The sequence below is a fragment of the Chiloscyllium punctatum genome, chromosome 45, assembly GCF_047496795.1.
Source record: "Chiloscyllium punctatum isolate Juve2018m chromosome 45, sChiPun1.3, whole genome shotgun sequence".
Classification (NCBI taxonomy): domain Eukaryota; kingdom Metazoa; phylum Chordata; class Chondrichthyes; order Orectolobiformes; family Hemiscylliidae; genus Chiloscyllium; species Chiloscyllium punctatum.
The window spans coordinates 14,540,421-14,557,625 of record NC_092783.1 but is presented as its reverse complement, the minus strand read 5'-3'; the positions used below and the strand labels follow the sequence as shown (position 1 = coordinate 14,557,625).

Genomic DNA, 17,205 nt, shown 5'->3' with positions numbered 1-17,205 from the left:
ATCAACTTTGCCCACAACTTCCACCCCGCCCTCAAATTTACTTGGTCCATCTCAAACACATCCCTTCCCTTTCTTGACCTCTCTGTTTCCATCTCTGGCAATGGCCTCCAAATAGACATTTACTATAAATCCACAGACCCCCCTAACTACCTGGACTATACCTCCTCCCACCTGGCATCCTGCAAGAACTTCATTCCGTTCTCCAAGTTTGTCCGTATCTGCCACATCAGCATGGTCAAGGAGATACTTTCAAGCATCCCAGATATCACCTATTTCGAGCAACATGCTTTTCCTCCCTCCGTCATCCAGCCAGTCCTCCACTCCAACTCCTTCATTCCCTCCTCCACTGCACTAAACCGCCACCCCCCCCCCCCCAACACAATTAAAACAGGGTCCCCTTGTCCTTACCTACCATCCCACCAGTCTTCGCATCACAAGTATCGTACTTAAACACGTTCACCAACTCCAATTAGACCCCACCACCAAGAACATCTTCCCTTCCCCACCTCTCTCTGCCTTCTGCAAGGACCATTCCCTTTGACAATTCTTGGTTTGCGCCACTCTCCCCACCAAACCCCCTGAACCCCAAGGTACCTTTCCCTGGAAAAGATGCAAAAGCTTCCAGCACACCACCCCTCTCACCTCCATTCAGGGCCCCCAATAGTCCAGATAGAGGTTCACTGCCTCCCCTCCAACCTAGCTTACTATATCTAGTGCTCCCAATGTGGTCTTCTCTACATCGAAGAGATCAAATGTAAACTCAAGGCAAGTTTTGCCAAGCATCTCAGCCAGGCCCACAGGGGCTGACCTGACCTCCCAGTCACTGCCCATTTTAATTCCCCTTCCCACTCCCTTTCCAACATGACCATCCCTAGAATCCACCATTGCCAGAACGAACCAAACTGAAAACTGGAGGAACAACACCTCATCTTCCACCTGGGCAGCCTATATCCTGGATTCTCCAATTTCAAATAGCCTCCCTTCCTATCCCCGACTCCCTTCCCAGCCCCTCCTCTCCCTTCCATTCCTTTCATCCACCCTTCCTTCCAAGTATCAACAGGATTCATTCCTTCCATTGACCAAGCAGGTTGTACCCTCTACCTGAGTTCACTTATTCTACCTCACCACCCTTCTCCCCCCACCCTCCCCCCACCCCCACCGACCCTTACCTGCAGCTCCCGTTACACCTCCCCTGACCTGAAGAACAGTTACACCTGCAATTTTGACTTCTGCACTTACTGATGCTGCCTGGCTTGCTGTGTTCTCCAGCTGGTCTACCTTCCTCTGTAAGTCACCATTGTTGAAGAGATCCAACACCAGATCAGATGTGCCAAATTGATCGCCTACAGACTGTGGCAGAGTGATTGATAAGAAAGACCTTTGCAAGTTAACAGAAGTCTTGGTATACAGAGCAGTTTTCATCGCCACTCTCCTCTACAGCAATCAGACTTGGACTGCAAGCCAGAGACACTTAACAGTCCTAGCAATTTTCATTAGCAATGTCTGCAGATTCAATCAAAGGACTGTCAAACAATCTTGAATGTCCTTGAAACCACTTCTACAAAATTGGCTCTGATGTAATTATACTGTCCAGATGCTCATAAAGTTTAACCTCTCGAGGTCCTGATTTCTCAACATTCAAATGGCCAGACACTCTTGGGAGGACAAAGGAAATGCAGAAGGTTGTTGGTCTTTGGAATTCTTTTCCACAGAGAGCAGTGGAGGTTGGGTCATTGGTATATTCAAGGCTGAGCTCGGCAGAGCTTTGATTGACAAAGAAGTTCAAAGAGAGAGTAAAGGGGAGTTAAGGCTTCAGTTAGGCCATTCATCATCTTATTAAATAGAGCCAACAACTCAATGAGCTGAATGATCTATTCTTGCTTCTTTTTCTTAAGATGTTGTAAATCCAGTCTATTATCTTCCTCCTGTACAATACTCTGTACAGTTTTGGAAACTACTAAAATTACAAAGTGAAAATAGAGGCAGTTCAAAAGAGATTCAATAAGCTGATCCCTGGGGTGAAGGAATTGACTTGTCAAGAATGGCTAAACAGGTTAGGCCTTTATTCATTACATTTTAGAAGAATGAAGGGTGATTATATTGAAATATACAAGGTTTTGAGGTTGCTAAACATGATAAATATTGGGAAGAGGTTTCCACTGGTGGGGGAATCTCAAACTAAGGAATGTTGTTTCAGAATAAGGGGACATTCAATAAAAACTGAAATGTTAGGAATTTCTTCTGGGGCAAAAAACGTGTGTGGACTTCTCTACCCCAGAAAGTTGTAGAAGCTATATCGCCAAAAGTATATCAAAAGGAAGTAGATAGCCTTCAAATCCCTATTTATTTCAAAGATCTATGAGGAGTTGGCACGAACAAGTCATTGAGGCCTTGGGCAGATCAGCCCTGATCTTAATGAAGGTGGGTCAGGCCTAATAGGTTAAATGGCTTTCTACTGCTCCAGTTGCTCATGTTATTTTGTTCTCCTGTTTAATTTTTTTTTAACACACCACATGTATCTCAAAAGATTTTTCTTTGCAATTTTGGAAAGTTTTTTTACGTTCGAGCTTGTAAGCTCTTGGGAAATCAGAACACCAGAAAATTAGAATTTTCGCATTTTGAAGTTCAACATTGTATAGTTTTCTAATTAGCAAAGCAAAGACTGTGTGGAGTCATCTACAAATAATATTTCTGAAATAAAATCAAGTGTTGTAAAGTGATTAAACACATTGTTTCAAATGTGGAACTGGAGAGAATTTTGACTAATTCACAGATCATTAGAGTTTGCTGTGTTACGAAATGTACTGAATGGTTAAAACAAATGGGAAAATGATGTTTATTGGCGTAATGAAACATTGATAAAAAAAATTATGATCTTTAAAAATTAGAATTAGAATACCTATGCCAGACATTGATCCAAGTAACTTAAGTGTTACGTAATGCAGAAGATAGATGGTATTCAGCCAAACCAGTGAAATCACTATATGAATAATCTTTGTTTTACCAGCAGTGACAAGGTTATTACTGCATGCTACTGAAATCTGACAATGGAAGTTTAGTTGACAGTGAATTCTCTTGCGACCAAGTACAAAAACACGTTGTTTATTTTCTTTACATTGTAGGTATCGACTAGGATTTTGTCGTTTTTGTACAATGAAGTACACTCCAAGCACCAGTGAATTAGATAACATGTTTGTGCATCTTACAAACGTATCTGTGCAAAAACATGGGGTAAGTTGACAAGATCCTGCATTTTGGATTATTAATTGGCCAATGTGAGAAGATACGAACATGATAAGTAGGAGCAGAAGTAAGCTATGACATTTTTTTTGTCCCTGCTCTACCATTCAACAAGATAATAGTCAATACTCTCCTTCAACTTCACCTTCCTGCACTATACACACAATATCAAACAAAAACAATTTGCATCCTGAACATAATCAATAACTGAGAATCCACTGCCCCCTTAGGTCGGGAATTCTACAGATTCACAATATTTAAAAAAAATACATTTTTGTTCATCCTACGCAAAAATGGCCAACCCTAATTTCTAAGATTATACCCCCTAATTCTAGACTCTTAGGCCAGGGGTGAGATCTTCCCAGCATCTATCCTTTTAAGCTCCTTATAAATTTCCAGCGTTTCAATTTCCCAAACTTACCACATATCTACTCAATCTCTCCATTATAATACAATTCCTTTCAACCCAGGAATTAGTCTAGCAAACCTGTATTAAGATCTCTTTAAGGCAAATATATCTTTCCAGTGTAAGGACACTAAAATTTCCCAGTCTCTTGCCATTTTAAAAAACATGCTGTTTTTCTATTTCTTGTTTCAAATTGGATAATTTCCCACTTCTGCACATTATATTCCATCTCGCCCAATCATATCATCTGTCTAATTTGAATTGCAGCCTCTTCAATTCCTCCTCAAAGCTTACTTTCCATCTAATTTTCATTGATTGGCAAATCTGGGTACATTGTATTCTGATTCTTCATCAAAGTCATTTATTTTCAAAATTAGATTTTAAATTGATTTGACAATTGGGTAGAAGCAAAGGATCCCGTGGCATTATCTTGAAAGACTAAACAGGCAGGAGGCTGGAAGAACACTGCAAGCCAGGCAGCATCAGGTGGAGAAGTCAACGTTTCGGGTATAACCCTTCTTCAGGAGTGGGGGTGGGTGTAGGGGCTGCTGCAGATAAATGGGGTATCGGGGTCAGGATGGTGAAGAGTTACACCCGAAACATTGACTTCTCCACCTCCTGGTGCTGCCTGGCTTGCTGTGCCCTTCCAGCCTCCTGCCTGTCTACTTTGGATTCCAGCATCTGCAGTTTTTTTGTCTCTAACCAAATTATCTTAAAAGAGAGCAGACAAGTTAATGTTTGTGTTCTGGCCAATATTTATCTTTGTAGCAATATCACAAAACCAGATTATGTTGTCATTTTCACATTGTTTGTGGGAATTTGGTGCGCTCAAATTCATTTTTATGTTTCTTAAATGACTGCAAAAGTATATTATTGACTGTAAAATGTTTTGAGACAAATGTCCTTGTGTTATTAATTAGCTGTTTTGTTGCAAATGCTTTGTGCAGTCAGATCATACATTTAGCTTTAACATTTGTTCTTTTTTCCTGCTATCACCTTATTCACTAAAACTTTACCAAATCTGTTAACTCTCTGTTCTTTCTTGATCTGTTCTGTTTATTTATCTTTTGTCAAGGCTGGTTATTTTTATCACAGGCAGTTCTGTGCTAGATCATGAATAAAGCAGTAAAGTTCACAAAAGTATACTTAAATGGTTATCTATCTGCTCCATTGAAAAAGTCTCATGATTTCTCTTACTGTTTTTGAAGTCGCCCTTTCCTGTATCTACCCAGTCAGCTAGTTGAGATAGATACATATCGTGGTCAACAGTTAAGTTTGCAAATGAAAGCTGGTGGGACTGTGCTGTGTTGCAGGTTTGCATGCTGCTGTTTTACTTCCGGGACCATTGTTTAAATGATTCAAATGTCCTCCTCCGCCTAGCTGTTGAGAAAGTTGCTTATGAACAAAATGTAGGCAGCTTTAACCCACAGGAATACCACACAAATAAGTTTATTGATCCTAATGTCCTTTCTCTATCGCTAAAACAAACTTGTTTTGCTATAAGCAGCAAACCAACAATCTTTTTAAGACAACACAAAAGAAAGCAAGTGCAAAGTGTAAATATTCACATCGGTACATTAGAATTTTTTTTAACAATTGGAGGTGGAGACTGATGTCCTCATTTTTATCTGCACAAAACTGTAGGCAATGGGAGAGAATTGGATGGAATAAACCCTGCTATAATTATAAACTTTATTTTTCCTCAAAGCAGGGATTTACTTTCAGATAAATACCCTGTGCTTGCATTAATCAGAATTTACAAAGATGACAACCATTTGAGAAAATGTTATCTACCTTGCTCTCTCAGAAAAACACATGCATTTTCTTTCCTTTGGTTTCTAATTGTGCTGTCTCATAGTGGACCAGCTTCAGTGGGATTCCCTTAACACCTCGACCCATTGTCTGTCTGTACCTCATGTTGGTAGGTAATTTGTCTGTGGAAGGCATAATAACTGACCTGATTGCTGTTCTCACCAAACATACGTAGGCCATTCATTTTCTTTCAGGACCATTTACTTATTTCGTGCATTTTCACACAACTGAATGATTTCACCCCCCGCCCCCAATCACCAAATCATCTTCATTTATTAACCACCACCAGTAAATTACCTGTGTTCTCCAATGGATTAATTTACATGCAAAGCTTATTAATGACAATGCAGACCAGCAAAGGTGAGGGAAAGAGAGGGAGCTAAATCAAACAGGAGTTGGAAGAGGGCAGCAGGCTTTCTATTTTTTAAATTCTGGGGACATAACTATATAAGTATTGTTCTGTTTCTAGGGTGACTATAATCCAATCCATGGTGGGAAATGGTCAGTAAGCAACCTGCGACTGTATCTGGAAAGTACACAGGGAAAGGATGTGACTGATAAACTCTTTGATGATATTCACTGGATAGTTGTTCACTCACTGAAGGCTGTGGCAGTAAGTGTGTCAAATAAAGGTTTCTTTCAAAACAATTGGTATTTTTTATCATTTGTCTTTTTGTTCAGATTTTCTGCTTGCATCTGCATATTTTCTGTGCAAAAAATCGGAAAAAAATTGAAATCTTATTGGTAAATGTCACTTTGAGTAGGTACGCATGTGTTTGTTGCTTGAGTACTGTGTTTGAAGTGCTCTTTCATGTTGTTGATCTGAGAAGGACATGATGTGAATGTAACAGCTTTTTTCAGTTAAGTGAGAATGGTTTTCCTCAGTGAGTTTTCAAATATAGTCCTAAACAGTGAAAGTAGATTCACTGTGTTGCTATTTTTCCATGATGATAGCTTTGCTGTCCTGTGCAAGAATATCCACTTAAATTCTTTACAAATGGCCAGGTCCTTAGATGTTTGAAGAACCCCTCAGAAGCTGATTGTTCACCAAATAATATATTTTTTTTAAAACCACCGCAATTGACTTGTGTTTGGTCACTTTTCTCAAATAAAATATCCTGCAGTTTGTTTTTAAAAGATGCCTTTAATTGTGATCAAATGTAGCTGATGCTGCTTTCAGCTCCTTCTGTCAGGAGATCTGGTGTCATGCTATGTCTATACTTGTGCCGTCCTCTCGCATCCCTTGTGACTCATTTGCAACATCCGTCTTCCAACTATACCTGGCCCGACCTCTTTTTCTAACACCTTCCACTTTGCCGTCTAGAAGGGATTTCTGTAGTTTTCCAGCTCTGATTGAATGGCCAAAACACTAACTTTTTCTTTTTTAGATGTCACTTTATAGAGTTCTTCTTGGCTTTTGCAATTTCAAACTCTACTTGATTTGTTTTATGGTCTGTATATGGAATTTTTTACCATACACCTTAGTGTACATATTTCAAAGGCCTCTCCTTTGTTCTTACTGTCCAGGTTTCTAACACAAACAGGATTAAATGCAGCTGAATTAAATGGCTGGGGCTGTTTTCCCTGGAGCGTCGAAGGCTGAGTGGTAACTTTATAGAGGTTTATAAAATCATGAGGGGCATGGATGCGGTAAATATACAAAGTCTTTTCCCCGGGGTGGAGGAGTCCAGAACTAGAGGGCATAGGTGTAGGGCGAGAGGGGAAAGATACAAAAGAGACCTAAGCTACAACTTTTTCACACAGAGGGTGGTGTGTGTATAGAATGAGCTGCCAGAGGAAGTATTAGAGGCTGGTACAATTGCATCATTTAAAAGGCATCTGGATGGGTATATGAATAGGAAGGGTTTAGAGGGATATAGGCCAAGTGTTGGCAAATGGGACTAAATTAGGTTGGGATATCTGGTCAACGTGGTCGAGTTGAAGCAAAGCGTCTGTTTCCATGCTGTACATCTCTACGACTCTATCTTGAGTGTTCTTCTTTGTTACAAACTTGAATCTTCTTGTTGACAGATCCTTCATCTTTGTGAAATTATTTCTAGCCATCTGATCTTAGCATTGTATATTCTATCTTCTGTTATCATTTGTCTATAATACAGTTTGGTATGCTTGGTCAGAGTATGGAGTACAGAAGTTGGGAGGTCATGTCATGGCTGTACAGGACTTTGGTTAGGCCACTTTTGGAATATTGCATCCAATTCTGGTCTCCTTCCTATTGGAAGGATGTTGTGAAACTTGAAAGGGTTCAGAAAATACCTACAAGGACGATGCCAGGGTTGGAGGATTTGAGCTATAGGGAGAGGTTGAATAGGCTGCAGCTGTTTTCCCTGGAGTGTCGGAGGCTGAGGGGTGACCTTATAGAGGTTTATAAAATCATGAGGGGCATGGATAGGATAAACAGACAAGGTCTTTTCTCTGGGCTGGGGGAGTCCAGAACTAGAGGGCATAGGTTTAGGGTGCGAGAGGAAGAATTTAAAAGAGACCTAAGGGGCAACCTTTTCACACAGAGGGTGGTGCGTGTATGGAATGAGCTGCCAGAAGAAGTGGTGGAAACTAGTACAATTGCAACATTTAAATGGCATCTGGATGGGTATATGAATAGGACAGGTTTGGAAGGATATGGGCCAGGTGCTGGCAAGTGGGACTAGATTAGGTTGGGATATCTGGTCGGTGTAGACAAGTTAGACCAAAGGGTCTGTTTCCATGCTGTACATCTCTATGACTCGATGACAAGCTTGTTTCAGAATGATACCGTCCACTTAAATCCTCACTCTAGTTATAGATGATGCATTCCTTCTAATTACTATTATTTTTGTCTTTCTGGTGTTCTTACTCAATTCATATTTTAAACAGCTGGATTTTACTTGCTGTACAATCTTATGTAGGGTACTCTTCTGATTCTGTAGGTAGTACTGTTTGTCAGTGTACCACAAGTTTATTTCGCAATGATACAGGTTGAGGTATACAAAGAAGTAGCCTATACCTCAAAATAAAAATCCTTTATAAAGAACCTTTTGCTATTGCCTTGACTATTTAGTCTATTTTGTTCAACATTGTTACTATGCATTGCAAGATGGTAGAGATGTGGGAACAAAGTAAAATAATAAGAAAGCATTGGCTTTATCAAATGAACATAAATCTTAATTTTTAAAGATGTAATATATGCATAATGTAATTTCTGAGTGGAACTGGGATTAATATGTGATGGGTTGCAGTTCCAGAGGAGCATTGCAGCCTAAGTGATGACAGATATAAGGAATTAGTAAATGAGTAATGTCTAATAGGAAACAGTTTAGAAATTGGAGATTGCAAGAGATCATGTAAAACATTTCAATATCAATTGGTAAATGGGGTAAAATGAAGTAAATTCCTTCCTGTTGGTTTGGCTCAGTTTAATGGCACTTCTTATCTCTCTCTCTCTCTCTCTCTCTCTCTCTCTCTCTCTCTCTCTGATGCAAAAGGGTGCAAGTTCAAGCCCAGTATGAACATGAGAGCACAACCCCAGCTGATGCTTCAGTATATTATTGAACGTGTGCTGTGTTATTGCATGAGCCGTCTTTTTTAACAAAGTATTAAACAATCTGCCATTCCAGGTGACCATAAATAATCTCTCAGTAAAATGAAGGTGCACAGGGACCTGGCCTATATTGAACAGCACAAAAGAAAATTAAAAAAAAAAATGAAAAATATCATTAATTATCTGACTGTGACTTTGCTGCGTGAAATTTGGTTGCTGTCTTTAATTACATTGCAACAATAGCTTAGAGTAGGATTGAAGGCCAGCACAACATTGAGGGCTGAAGGGCCTGTACTGTACTGTACTGTTCTATGTTTTAACAGTTACACTTGAAAATCAGTGTATTCATTGTAAAGTACTTTGGGATAGTGAGTACATGATAAGGTGCTTTAGAAATGTTGATTCTTTCTTTATCCTGCAAGCTATAATTTCTTTTCATTACAGATCCCAGAAAAAAATTTAATGCCATTGAAATATAATGTGGTGCTTTAATATGATATAGATTAGCTATAGTCATATTGAATTGTATAAATCTCAGATTCTGGTTTTCCTAAATTTATAATTTATGCACTAATTAGGAAATAATCTTTTCCAAACCTCTAGGATTACCAAATTCAAACAAGGGGAAAACAGCAATTAAGTGAGAACAGGACTAAGTTTCCTGGACCTTAAAGACAGAGTTGCCAGGGCTGTGAACAACACAAGAGCTTTGAGTGTACTCTTGTGTGTGGGAACTGTCTGTGCACAAATAAGCTATCACATTTAGTATATTACACTTCAAATATAATTCATTCACCATAAAGCGCATTGAAAAGAACCCGGTCCTCAAAATGCTGTGTAATGCTCTTATTTTCTTTCTTGTTATTATATTGAGAACGTAGATATAAGGTGCCCAGCTCTTTTATTGAAAGACCATTATATTATGTGTTGTAATGCTGTAACTGTGTATTTGCGCCACTAAAGCCTCTGGCTCTTTTAGCCCACACGATCATAAATCTGTTTAATAATGACTTAGAGCGCCATCTTTCTGCCAAACAGGAAGGCTTGTCTGGCGATATGAATGGAACTGTCAGCTCAGATAACTTCCCTAAAAGAAAAGCTTTGATGCTTAAGAAAATTATTTGCATTATTATGTCTAAGGCTACCGCAGCCTTTGTGTTTGTATCATTGTCTTAAATTTGATTTTCACAATTTTTTAATATATGAACCATGTTGCAACATTTTGTTAAGTGGTTGTCTGACAAAATTCCTCATGAACAAAATGTTTTTTTGGAATTTTCACAGCCTGTTATGATTAATGATCGACACTGCTTTGAATGTTATGGTTACGACATCATCATTGATGACAAATTGAAGCCATGGCTCATTGAGGTAATCACTGAATATGATTTCGAACAAAATAAAATTAAAACAATTTTGCACCTCAATTTTTTTACTTAAATTACTTCATTTAGGTGAATGCATCTCCTTCTCTTTCTTCTACCACTGCCAATGACCGTATTCTGAAATACAACCTCATCAATGACACTTTAAACATTGTTGTACCAAATGGAGAGATGCCGGACTGCAAATGGAGCAGATGCCCACCGAAGGAAGCACTTGGACATTATGAACTGTTGTAAGTTTAGTCTTTTAGCAGATTGTTATGTCTTCTTATTTTCTTTTGTTCCTCCTTAACATATTTCAGAGAATGGCAGTGAGTCAGCAGTTGGTTCTAACAATTCTTCTGACAGCAAGTCACAAGGCACCATTACAGAGGAAGAAAGACATAAGGATTCAATTTACTTGAAAATGAAGGTTTCCACAAACACGACCTTGTCCCAAATTAGTACATTGGCACACTCGGTTTACACGAAAAGTTAATCCTACACCCACTACCCACACCAGGGTTGATGACGTACTCCCATCAAATTAAGAACTTAACTTCTATCTCTCTGTTCCCAACTTAACTATTTCCCTGCTCCTGTCATCCATTTTCTTCCTTTAAAGTACACAACTCTGTTCCACTGGACTCTCCTTCAAAGTTTTAATCGTTTATTGCCTTTCCAATCTCCTGAAAACTTCTTTAATTGAATCTCTGCCTTATTTGCCTCCCAAGGTTCTTCCATTGGGTGACTTCTTACTCTGATTATAATAATCATTTAAACATCCCTTATTTCTTTTGTTTGACTTCTGCAACTTCTGTTCTCGTTCAACTTCACTTTGCACAATTCCCCAGCATTGCTTGAACCATTACAAGTGACCTCAGCATTTGTGAAGAAATTGCTGTGATCATCTGTTTGAGCTAGCTTTACGTGTGCACAACAGTGCTTGTACAGTCTGAATAATTGCATTTAATGAAAAGCTTTATTTCAAATTGTAGAAGCCAGCTTTTGGATAGTTCATGGTCTGAAAGATGTTGTCGCTCCTTCTTCTTTCCTCAGATATGACGAAGAGTTAGCACAAAATGAGGGTGTGGAATGTGAGGGGAAGCCTCGTATGGGGCCTTCTCTCAACAAAGGCAATCGATTGAAGGATACCAGAAAGCCGTTTTCAACATGGAAATAAAATCAATTTGATATTAAATCACTGAATAGATGCCTAGCACTAGAAATATCTTTTAGATAGACCAGTGTTCATTTAAAGCTATTCCAATTACAGTATTAAAGCTGTTTAATTTTTTGAAGGATATTTCTGGACTAAATTGACATGTTCTTAATACAAATTGGTACAACTGAAAAATCTGAACATGCATTATAGTATTGCAAACTATTTTCACTGAATTCAAGGGACCATCAGTTTGATTGACCTTGCAGTTACTACGCAAACATTACCAGGTTTTTGCTCGGCAAGATAAAGATCTACTAATTATACCATCCTGTATCATATCCAGATCTTTGCATGGCATAAAACTGTAATTGCATTTGTTTCTGGAGTATGTATTCCCACTATGAAGATGGTTGATGAGAGTCCATGTCGGTGCAGATGCCCAAAGACATCAGTCACCCATGACATGACCTTTGTCACCTGTATGTTTTTTGCACATCCACAGTTGACGTCATGTAATCAGTGCATGGAATCACTTCCCACATGTGTGTACAAGTCAACACCTCTCTCCTCACATCTCCGCACACTCCTCCTCTGCAGATATTTCAAATATTCAGGAATAGTCTTGAGATAAAGGGCAAAGGCGGAGCCAACTGCAGCCATCCTGCCAACATCAGCTAAAATCAGAAATACCCAGTCGAACCCCATTTTCTAATTTTTTTTGTTTTGCGAGTATGTCAGTATATTTGTTCTGCACCATAATACTTGTATCCATTGCTTGTCACTGATGTAGAACTGCAACTCTGCATTTCTGCCCATGCACACTTGTTGACCTTCTGTTTTTTACATGTCTATGACTGCTGAAGTAAATGTCATGGGAGAGGGGAGGCTTCTATGTAGCTGCAGGTTAACACACAACACATAACTGTTGAAGTGTCAACTAGCTAATGAGGTAGCATATTTTTGATTTGAATGCGACATGTCCACCACTCTGCCAAAGAACTATTTAAGGTGGAACTGAGCTTTGTCATGGTATTGTATGCTGTTCAGTTTGTGCAGGGCAACTGGACCCATGTGCTCTATAGTATGTTTGTAACCACCTGAAAGTACTAGCAGGCAGTGCCTGTTGGTACATATCTCTGTATGGTGTTTTTGTTTTAGTTTTTTATAGAGATGCCCAAAATATATTTACAAGTACCAAATTGTATTTTATGGTTTGGGCATTTGAATGGAGTTTTATGCTGTTCTGATATCAACTGCAATGTTCCAAGTTGTCCAAAAATTTTGTTTGCTACAGAAATTGCACTGTTCATTATTTATTGATTTTCACCAAGGGTGTACCTCATTATATTTAACTTTATGGCTGATGTTTTGCATACCTATCCACATCATCTAATAAAGAAAAACCATTGTTATTGTACAAAGTTGCAGAGTTTCTAGGATTGTTTCATCCTTCATCCTTGTTTAATATAGCAGTACTAGGTTTGCTTTCTACAAAAATTCATGACAATGTCAGCAACTACATTATTTCCAATTCTCAAATATTTTTCCCCAGTACAATTTTTGCATACATTCTTACAAAGGATGATACAAGCATAAGTAGTTTCCTCTGCTCCCCCAACTAGTACAGAAATATTTAAATCAATTACAACTCCCTACCCAGAGATAGATTTGATTTTCACAAACTAACCTTCATTTAATAAACTCTTAGGAATTATGATGACCATCCTATTACACAGACAAATATCTTGATACAAAGTGAGTGAATGAAGCCTGATCAACTTAGCAAAGCATAGGAGGTACATGGACATGTTTGTATTGTTTATGTATTTCAGTAAAGATTTAGCCCCAGGGATCTGATCCAAATGAACTTACAAAATGGATTTGAAAATAAATGGAATTTTATTAATTGTGACCACCATATATTTGTTTGGAGAATGCTACTGCTTAGTTAACTTATGCCAAATCTTTGACTTCAACATAGCAGTAATATACTGTCCACGTTTTGGCCCTATTGATAAAGTTTCAATTTCTTTTCTTAATCCCTCTTCTCGTACCATTTAGCAGCACTTTTATTTCTTTGCAATGGGGCATTCAAAATTACGTTTCAGTCCAAATCAAGCCCAGCTAAGGTACTCCACAATTCAATATTGTTATTGCTTTTATTGTTGACTCAATGGGTTGAATGGCCTGAATCCACACTTTTGGGATTGTAATGGGTAGGGAATTTTAACTTTCCAAACACAGACTGCGACTGCCATAGTGTTAAGGGCTTGGATGGAGAGGAATTTGTTAAGTGTGTACAAGAAAGTGTTCTGCTTCAAAATGTGGATGTACTTACTAGAGGTGGAACAAAACTTGATCTCTTGCGAAATAAGGCAGGGCAAGTGAGGTGTGGTGTCAGTAGGGGAGTACTTTGGGCTAGTGATCATAATTCTATTAATTTTAAAATAAAAAGGACAGGCCTGATCTAAAAGTTCAAGATCTAAATTGAAGTAAGGCAAGAGCTTTCAAAAGTTGATTGGGAGAGGCTAATAGTCTGTAAAGAAACAGATGCAAAGTGGGAGACCTTCAAAAATGAGAACGAGAGACAGTAAGTTTAAATGACGGATCAGGCTGGAACATGACAGGTAGTCAGGAATGCCTGTTGGATTAAATAGCATCTATTTCAATGCAAGAGGGCTGACAGGTGAGACCGATGAACACAGTGTGGATAGGTACATGGGACTGGGATATTATGACTGTTACAGAAACATGGCTAAAGGATGGACAGGATTGGCAGCTTAATGTGCCAGAGGACATATGCTTTAGGCAGGACAGAGGTGGTGGAAAGAGGGGAGAAGGAGATGCATTTTTGATGAGGGGAATATCACAGCAGTAATCAGAGATGAAATAACTGAAGAATCATCCAGTGAAGTTTTGTGGGTGGATCTAAGAATATTGACGCTATTGAGGTTGAACTATAGGCTCCCAAATAGTCAACGGGAATTAGAGGAACAAATATGCTAGGAGATTCGGGAGACTTGTATAGGATTTTAATCTTCCTAACATAGACTGGGTCTGCCATAGCATTAAGAGCTTAGATGGGTGGAATTTGTTAAATGCGTTCAGGAAAATTCCCTCCAGCAGTATATGAAGCGCCCTACTTGGGAAGGGGCAAAACTCTACCTATTGTTGGGAAATAGGACATGACAGGTAACTGAGATGACAGTGGGGGACCGGTGACAATAGTTCTATTAATTTTAAAATAGTTGCAGAAAGGGGTAAAACTGCTCCACATTTTCAAATTCTAAATTGGAGCAAGGCAAATTTCAATGCAATTAGACAGAAGCTTGCTGGAGTTGATCGTCATAGTTTCTTTGCAGGCAAAGTGACCTCCGGCATGTGGGAGGCTTTTAAAAGTAAGATAGCTAAAGTTTAAGGATTTGTGAGAGTGAAAAAACAAGGTTGACAGGAATAGGGAACCCTGGGTGACCAGAAGTATTGAGGCTTTGACCCAGAAAAATTGAGATATGGCTCAGGTACAAGCAGCTGGGATCAAGGGAATTCCTGGAGGTATATAGGAGATAAAGGAGTTTACTGGAGAAAGAAATCAGGTTGGCGAAAAGGAGGCACAAGGTAGCCTTGGCAGAGAAGATTAGGGTAAATCCAAAGAGGTTCTTTAAGAATATTAAAGGAGAAGGAGGGTGGGTGGAATTGAGGAACCACAAAGGCAAAAAAAAAACCATAATGGGAGTTAGGTACAGACCTAACAGTGGTCAGGACCAAGGGCGCAACATGTACCAGGAAATAGAGAAGGCATGTCAGAAAGGCAAGGTCACGGTGATCATGGGAGACTTCAATATGCAGGTGGACTGGGTAAATAATGTTGCCAGTGGATCCAAAGAAAGGGAATTCATGGAATGCTTACAGGATGGCTTTTTGGAACAGCTTGTCATGGAGCCCACAAGAGAGCAGGCTATTCTGGACCTAGTGCTTTGCAATGAACCAGACTCTATAAAAGATCTTAAAGTAAGGGAACCCTTAGGAAGTAGCGACCATAATATGGTAGAGTTCAGTCTGCAGTTTGAAAGAGAGAAGGCAAAATCGGATGTAATGGTGTTACAGTTAAATAAAGGTAATTATGAGGGCATGAGAGAGGAACTGACGAAAATAGACTGGATGCAGAGCCTAGCAGGGAAGACAGTAGAGCAAAAATGGCAGGAGTTTGTGGGTAAAATTGAGGACACTGTACAGAGGTTCATCCCCAAGAAAAGAAAGATTATCCGGGGAGGGATTAGACAGCCATGGCTGATGAAGTCAGGAAATGTATTAAAGAAAAAGAGAGATCCTATAAAGTGGCCAAGAGCAGTGGGAAATCAGAAGATTGGGAAGGCTACAAAAACAAACAGAGGATAACAAAGAGAGAAATAAGGAAGGAGAGGATCAAATATGAAGATAGGCTAGCCAATAATATTAGAAATGATAGTAAAACTTTCTTTCAATACATAAGAAACAAACGACAGGCAAGAGTAGACATTAGGCCACTTCAAACTGATGCTGGAAGCCTAGTGATGGGAGATAAGGAAATAGCAGGAGAACTTAACAAGTACTTTGCGTCAGTCTTCACAGTGGAAGACATGAGTAATATCCCAACAATTAAAGGGAGTCGGGAGCTGAGTTGAGTATGGTTGCCATTACAAAAGAAAAAGTGCTAGAAAAGCTAAAAGCTAAAAGTCCCGGATGATTGGAAGATCACTGTTGTAACCTGCTTGATCAAGACAAAAGATGGAAAATTATAGGCCAATTAGCCTAACCTCGGTTGTTGGTAAAATTCTAGAATCCATCATTAAGGATGAGGTTTCTAAATTCTTGGAAGAGCAGGGTTGGGTTAGAACAAGTCAACATGGATTTAGTAAGGGGAGGTAGTGCCTGACAAACCTGTTGGAATTCTTTGAAGAGGTGACAAGTAGGTTAGACCAGGGAAACCCAGTGGATGTGGTCTATCTAGACTTCCAAAAGGCCTTTGATAAGGTGCCACACGGGAGACTGCTGAGCAAGGTGAGGGCCCATGGTATTCAAGGTGAGCTACTGGCATGGATTGAGGATTGGCTGTCTGACAGAATGCAGAGAGTTGGGATAAAAGGTTCTTTTTCGGAATGGCAGCCGATGACAAGTGGTGTCCCGCAGGGTTCAGTGTTGGGGCCGCAGCTGTTCACGTTATATATTAGTGATCTGGATGAAGGGACTGGGGGCATTCTAGCGAAGTTTGCCGATGATACGAAGTTAGGTGGACAGGCAGGTAGTACTGAGGAAGTGGGGAGGCTGCAGAAGGATCAAGACAGTTTGGGAGAGTGGTCAGGAAATAGCTGATGGAATTCAATGTGAGCAAATGCGAGGTCTTGCACTTTGGAAAAAAGAATACAAGCATGGACTACTTTCTAAACGGTGAGAAAATTCAAAAAGCCAAAGTACAAAGGGATCTGGGAGTGCTAGTCGAGGATTCTCTAAAGGTAAACATGCAGGTTGAGTCCGTGATTAAGAAAGCGAATGCAATGTTGTCATTTATCTCAAGAGGGTTAGAATATAAAAGCACCGTTGTGCTACTGAGAATTTATAAAGCTCTGATTAGGCCCCATTTGGAGTACTGTGTCCAGTTTTAGTCCCCACACCTCAGGAAGGACATACTGGAGCATGTCCAGCAGAA

General features: G+C 39.4%; 1 protein-coding gene across 3 annotated transcripts in view; it reads left to right on the top strand.

Annotated features, from left to right (window-relative positions):
* LOC140467175 (polyglutamylase complex subunit TTLL1-like) overlaps positions 1 to 12,946 on the top strand; it is a 33,214-nt gene extending 20,268 nt beyond the window's left edge. For 2 of the 3 annotated variants that reach the window (XM_072563335.1, XM_072563334.1), the window contains exons 5-9: positions 3,123 to 3,231; positions 5,928 to 6,071; positions 10,278 to 10,364; positions 10,448 to 10,611; positions 11,417 to 12,946. In XM_072563335.1, coding sequence (XP_072419436.1) covers positions 3,123 to 3,231; positions 5,928 to 6,071; positions 10,278 to 10,364; positions 10,448 to 10,611; positions 11,417 to 11,540 — 628 coding nt within the window. In that variant the 3' untranslated portion in view covers positions 11,541 to 12,946. Of the gene's footprint in view, positions 1 to 3,122; positions 3,232 to 5,927; positions 6,072 to 10,277; positions 10,365 to 10,447; positions 10,616 to 11,416 lie in introns of those variants that run through there. The other variant, XM_072563336.1, reaches the window with a different exon arrangement.
* The last annotated feature ends 4,259 nt before the right edge of the window (positions 12,947 to 17,205 follow it).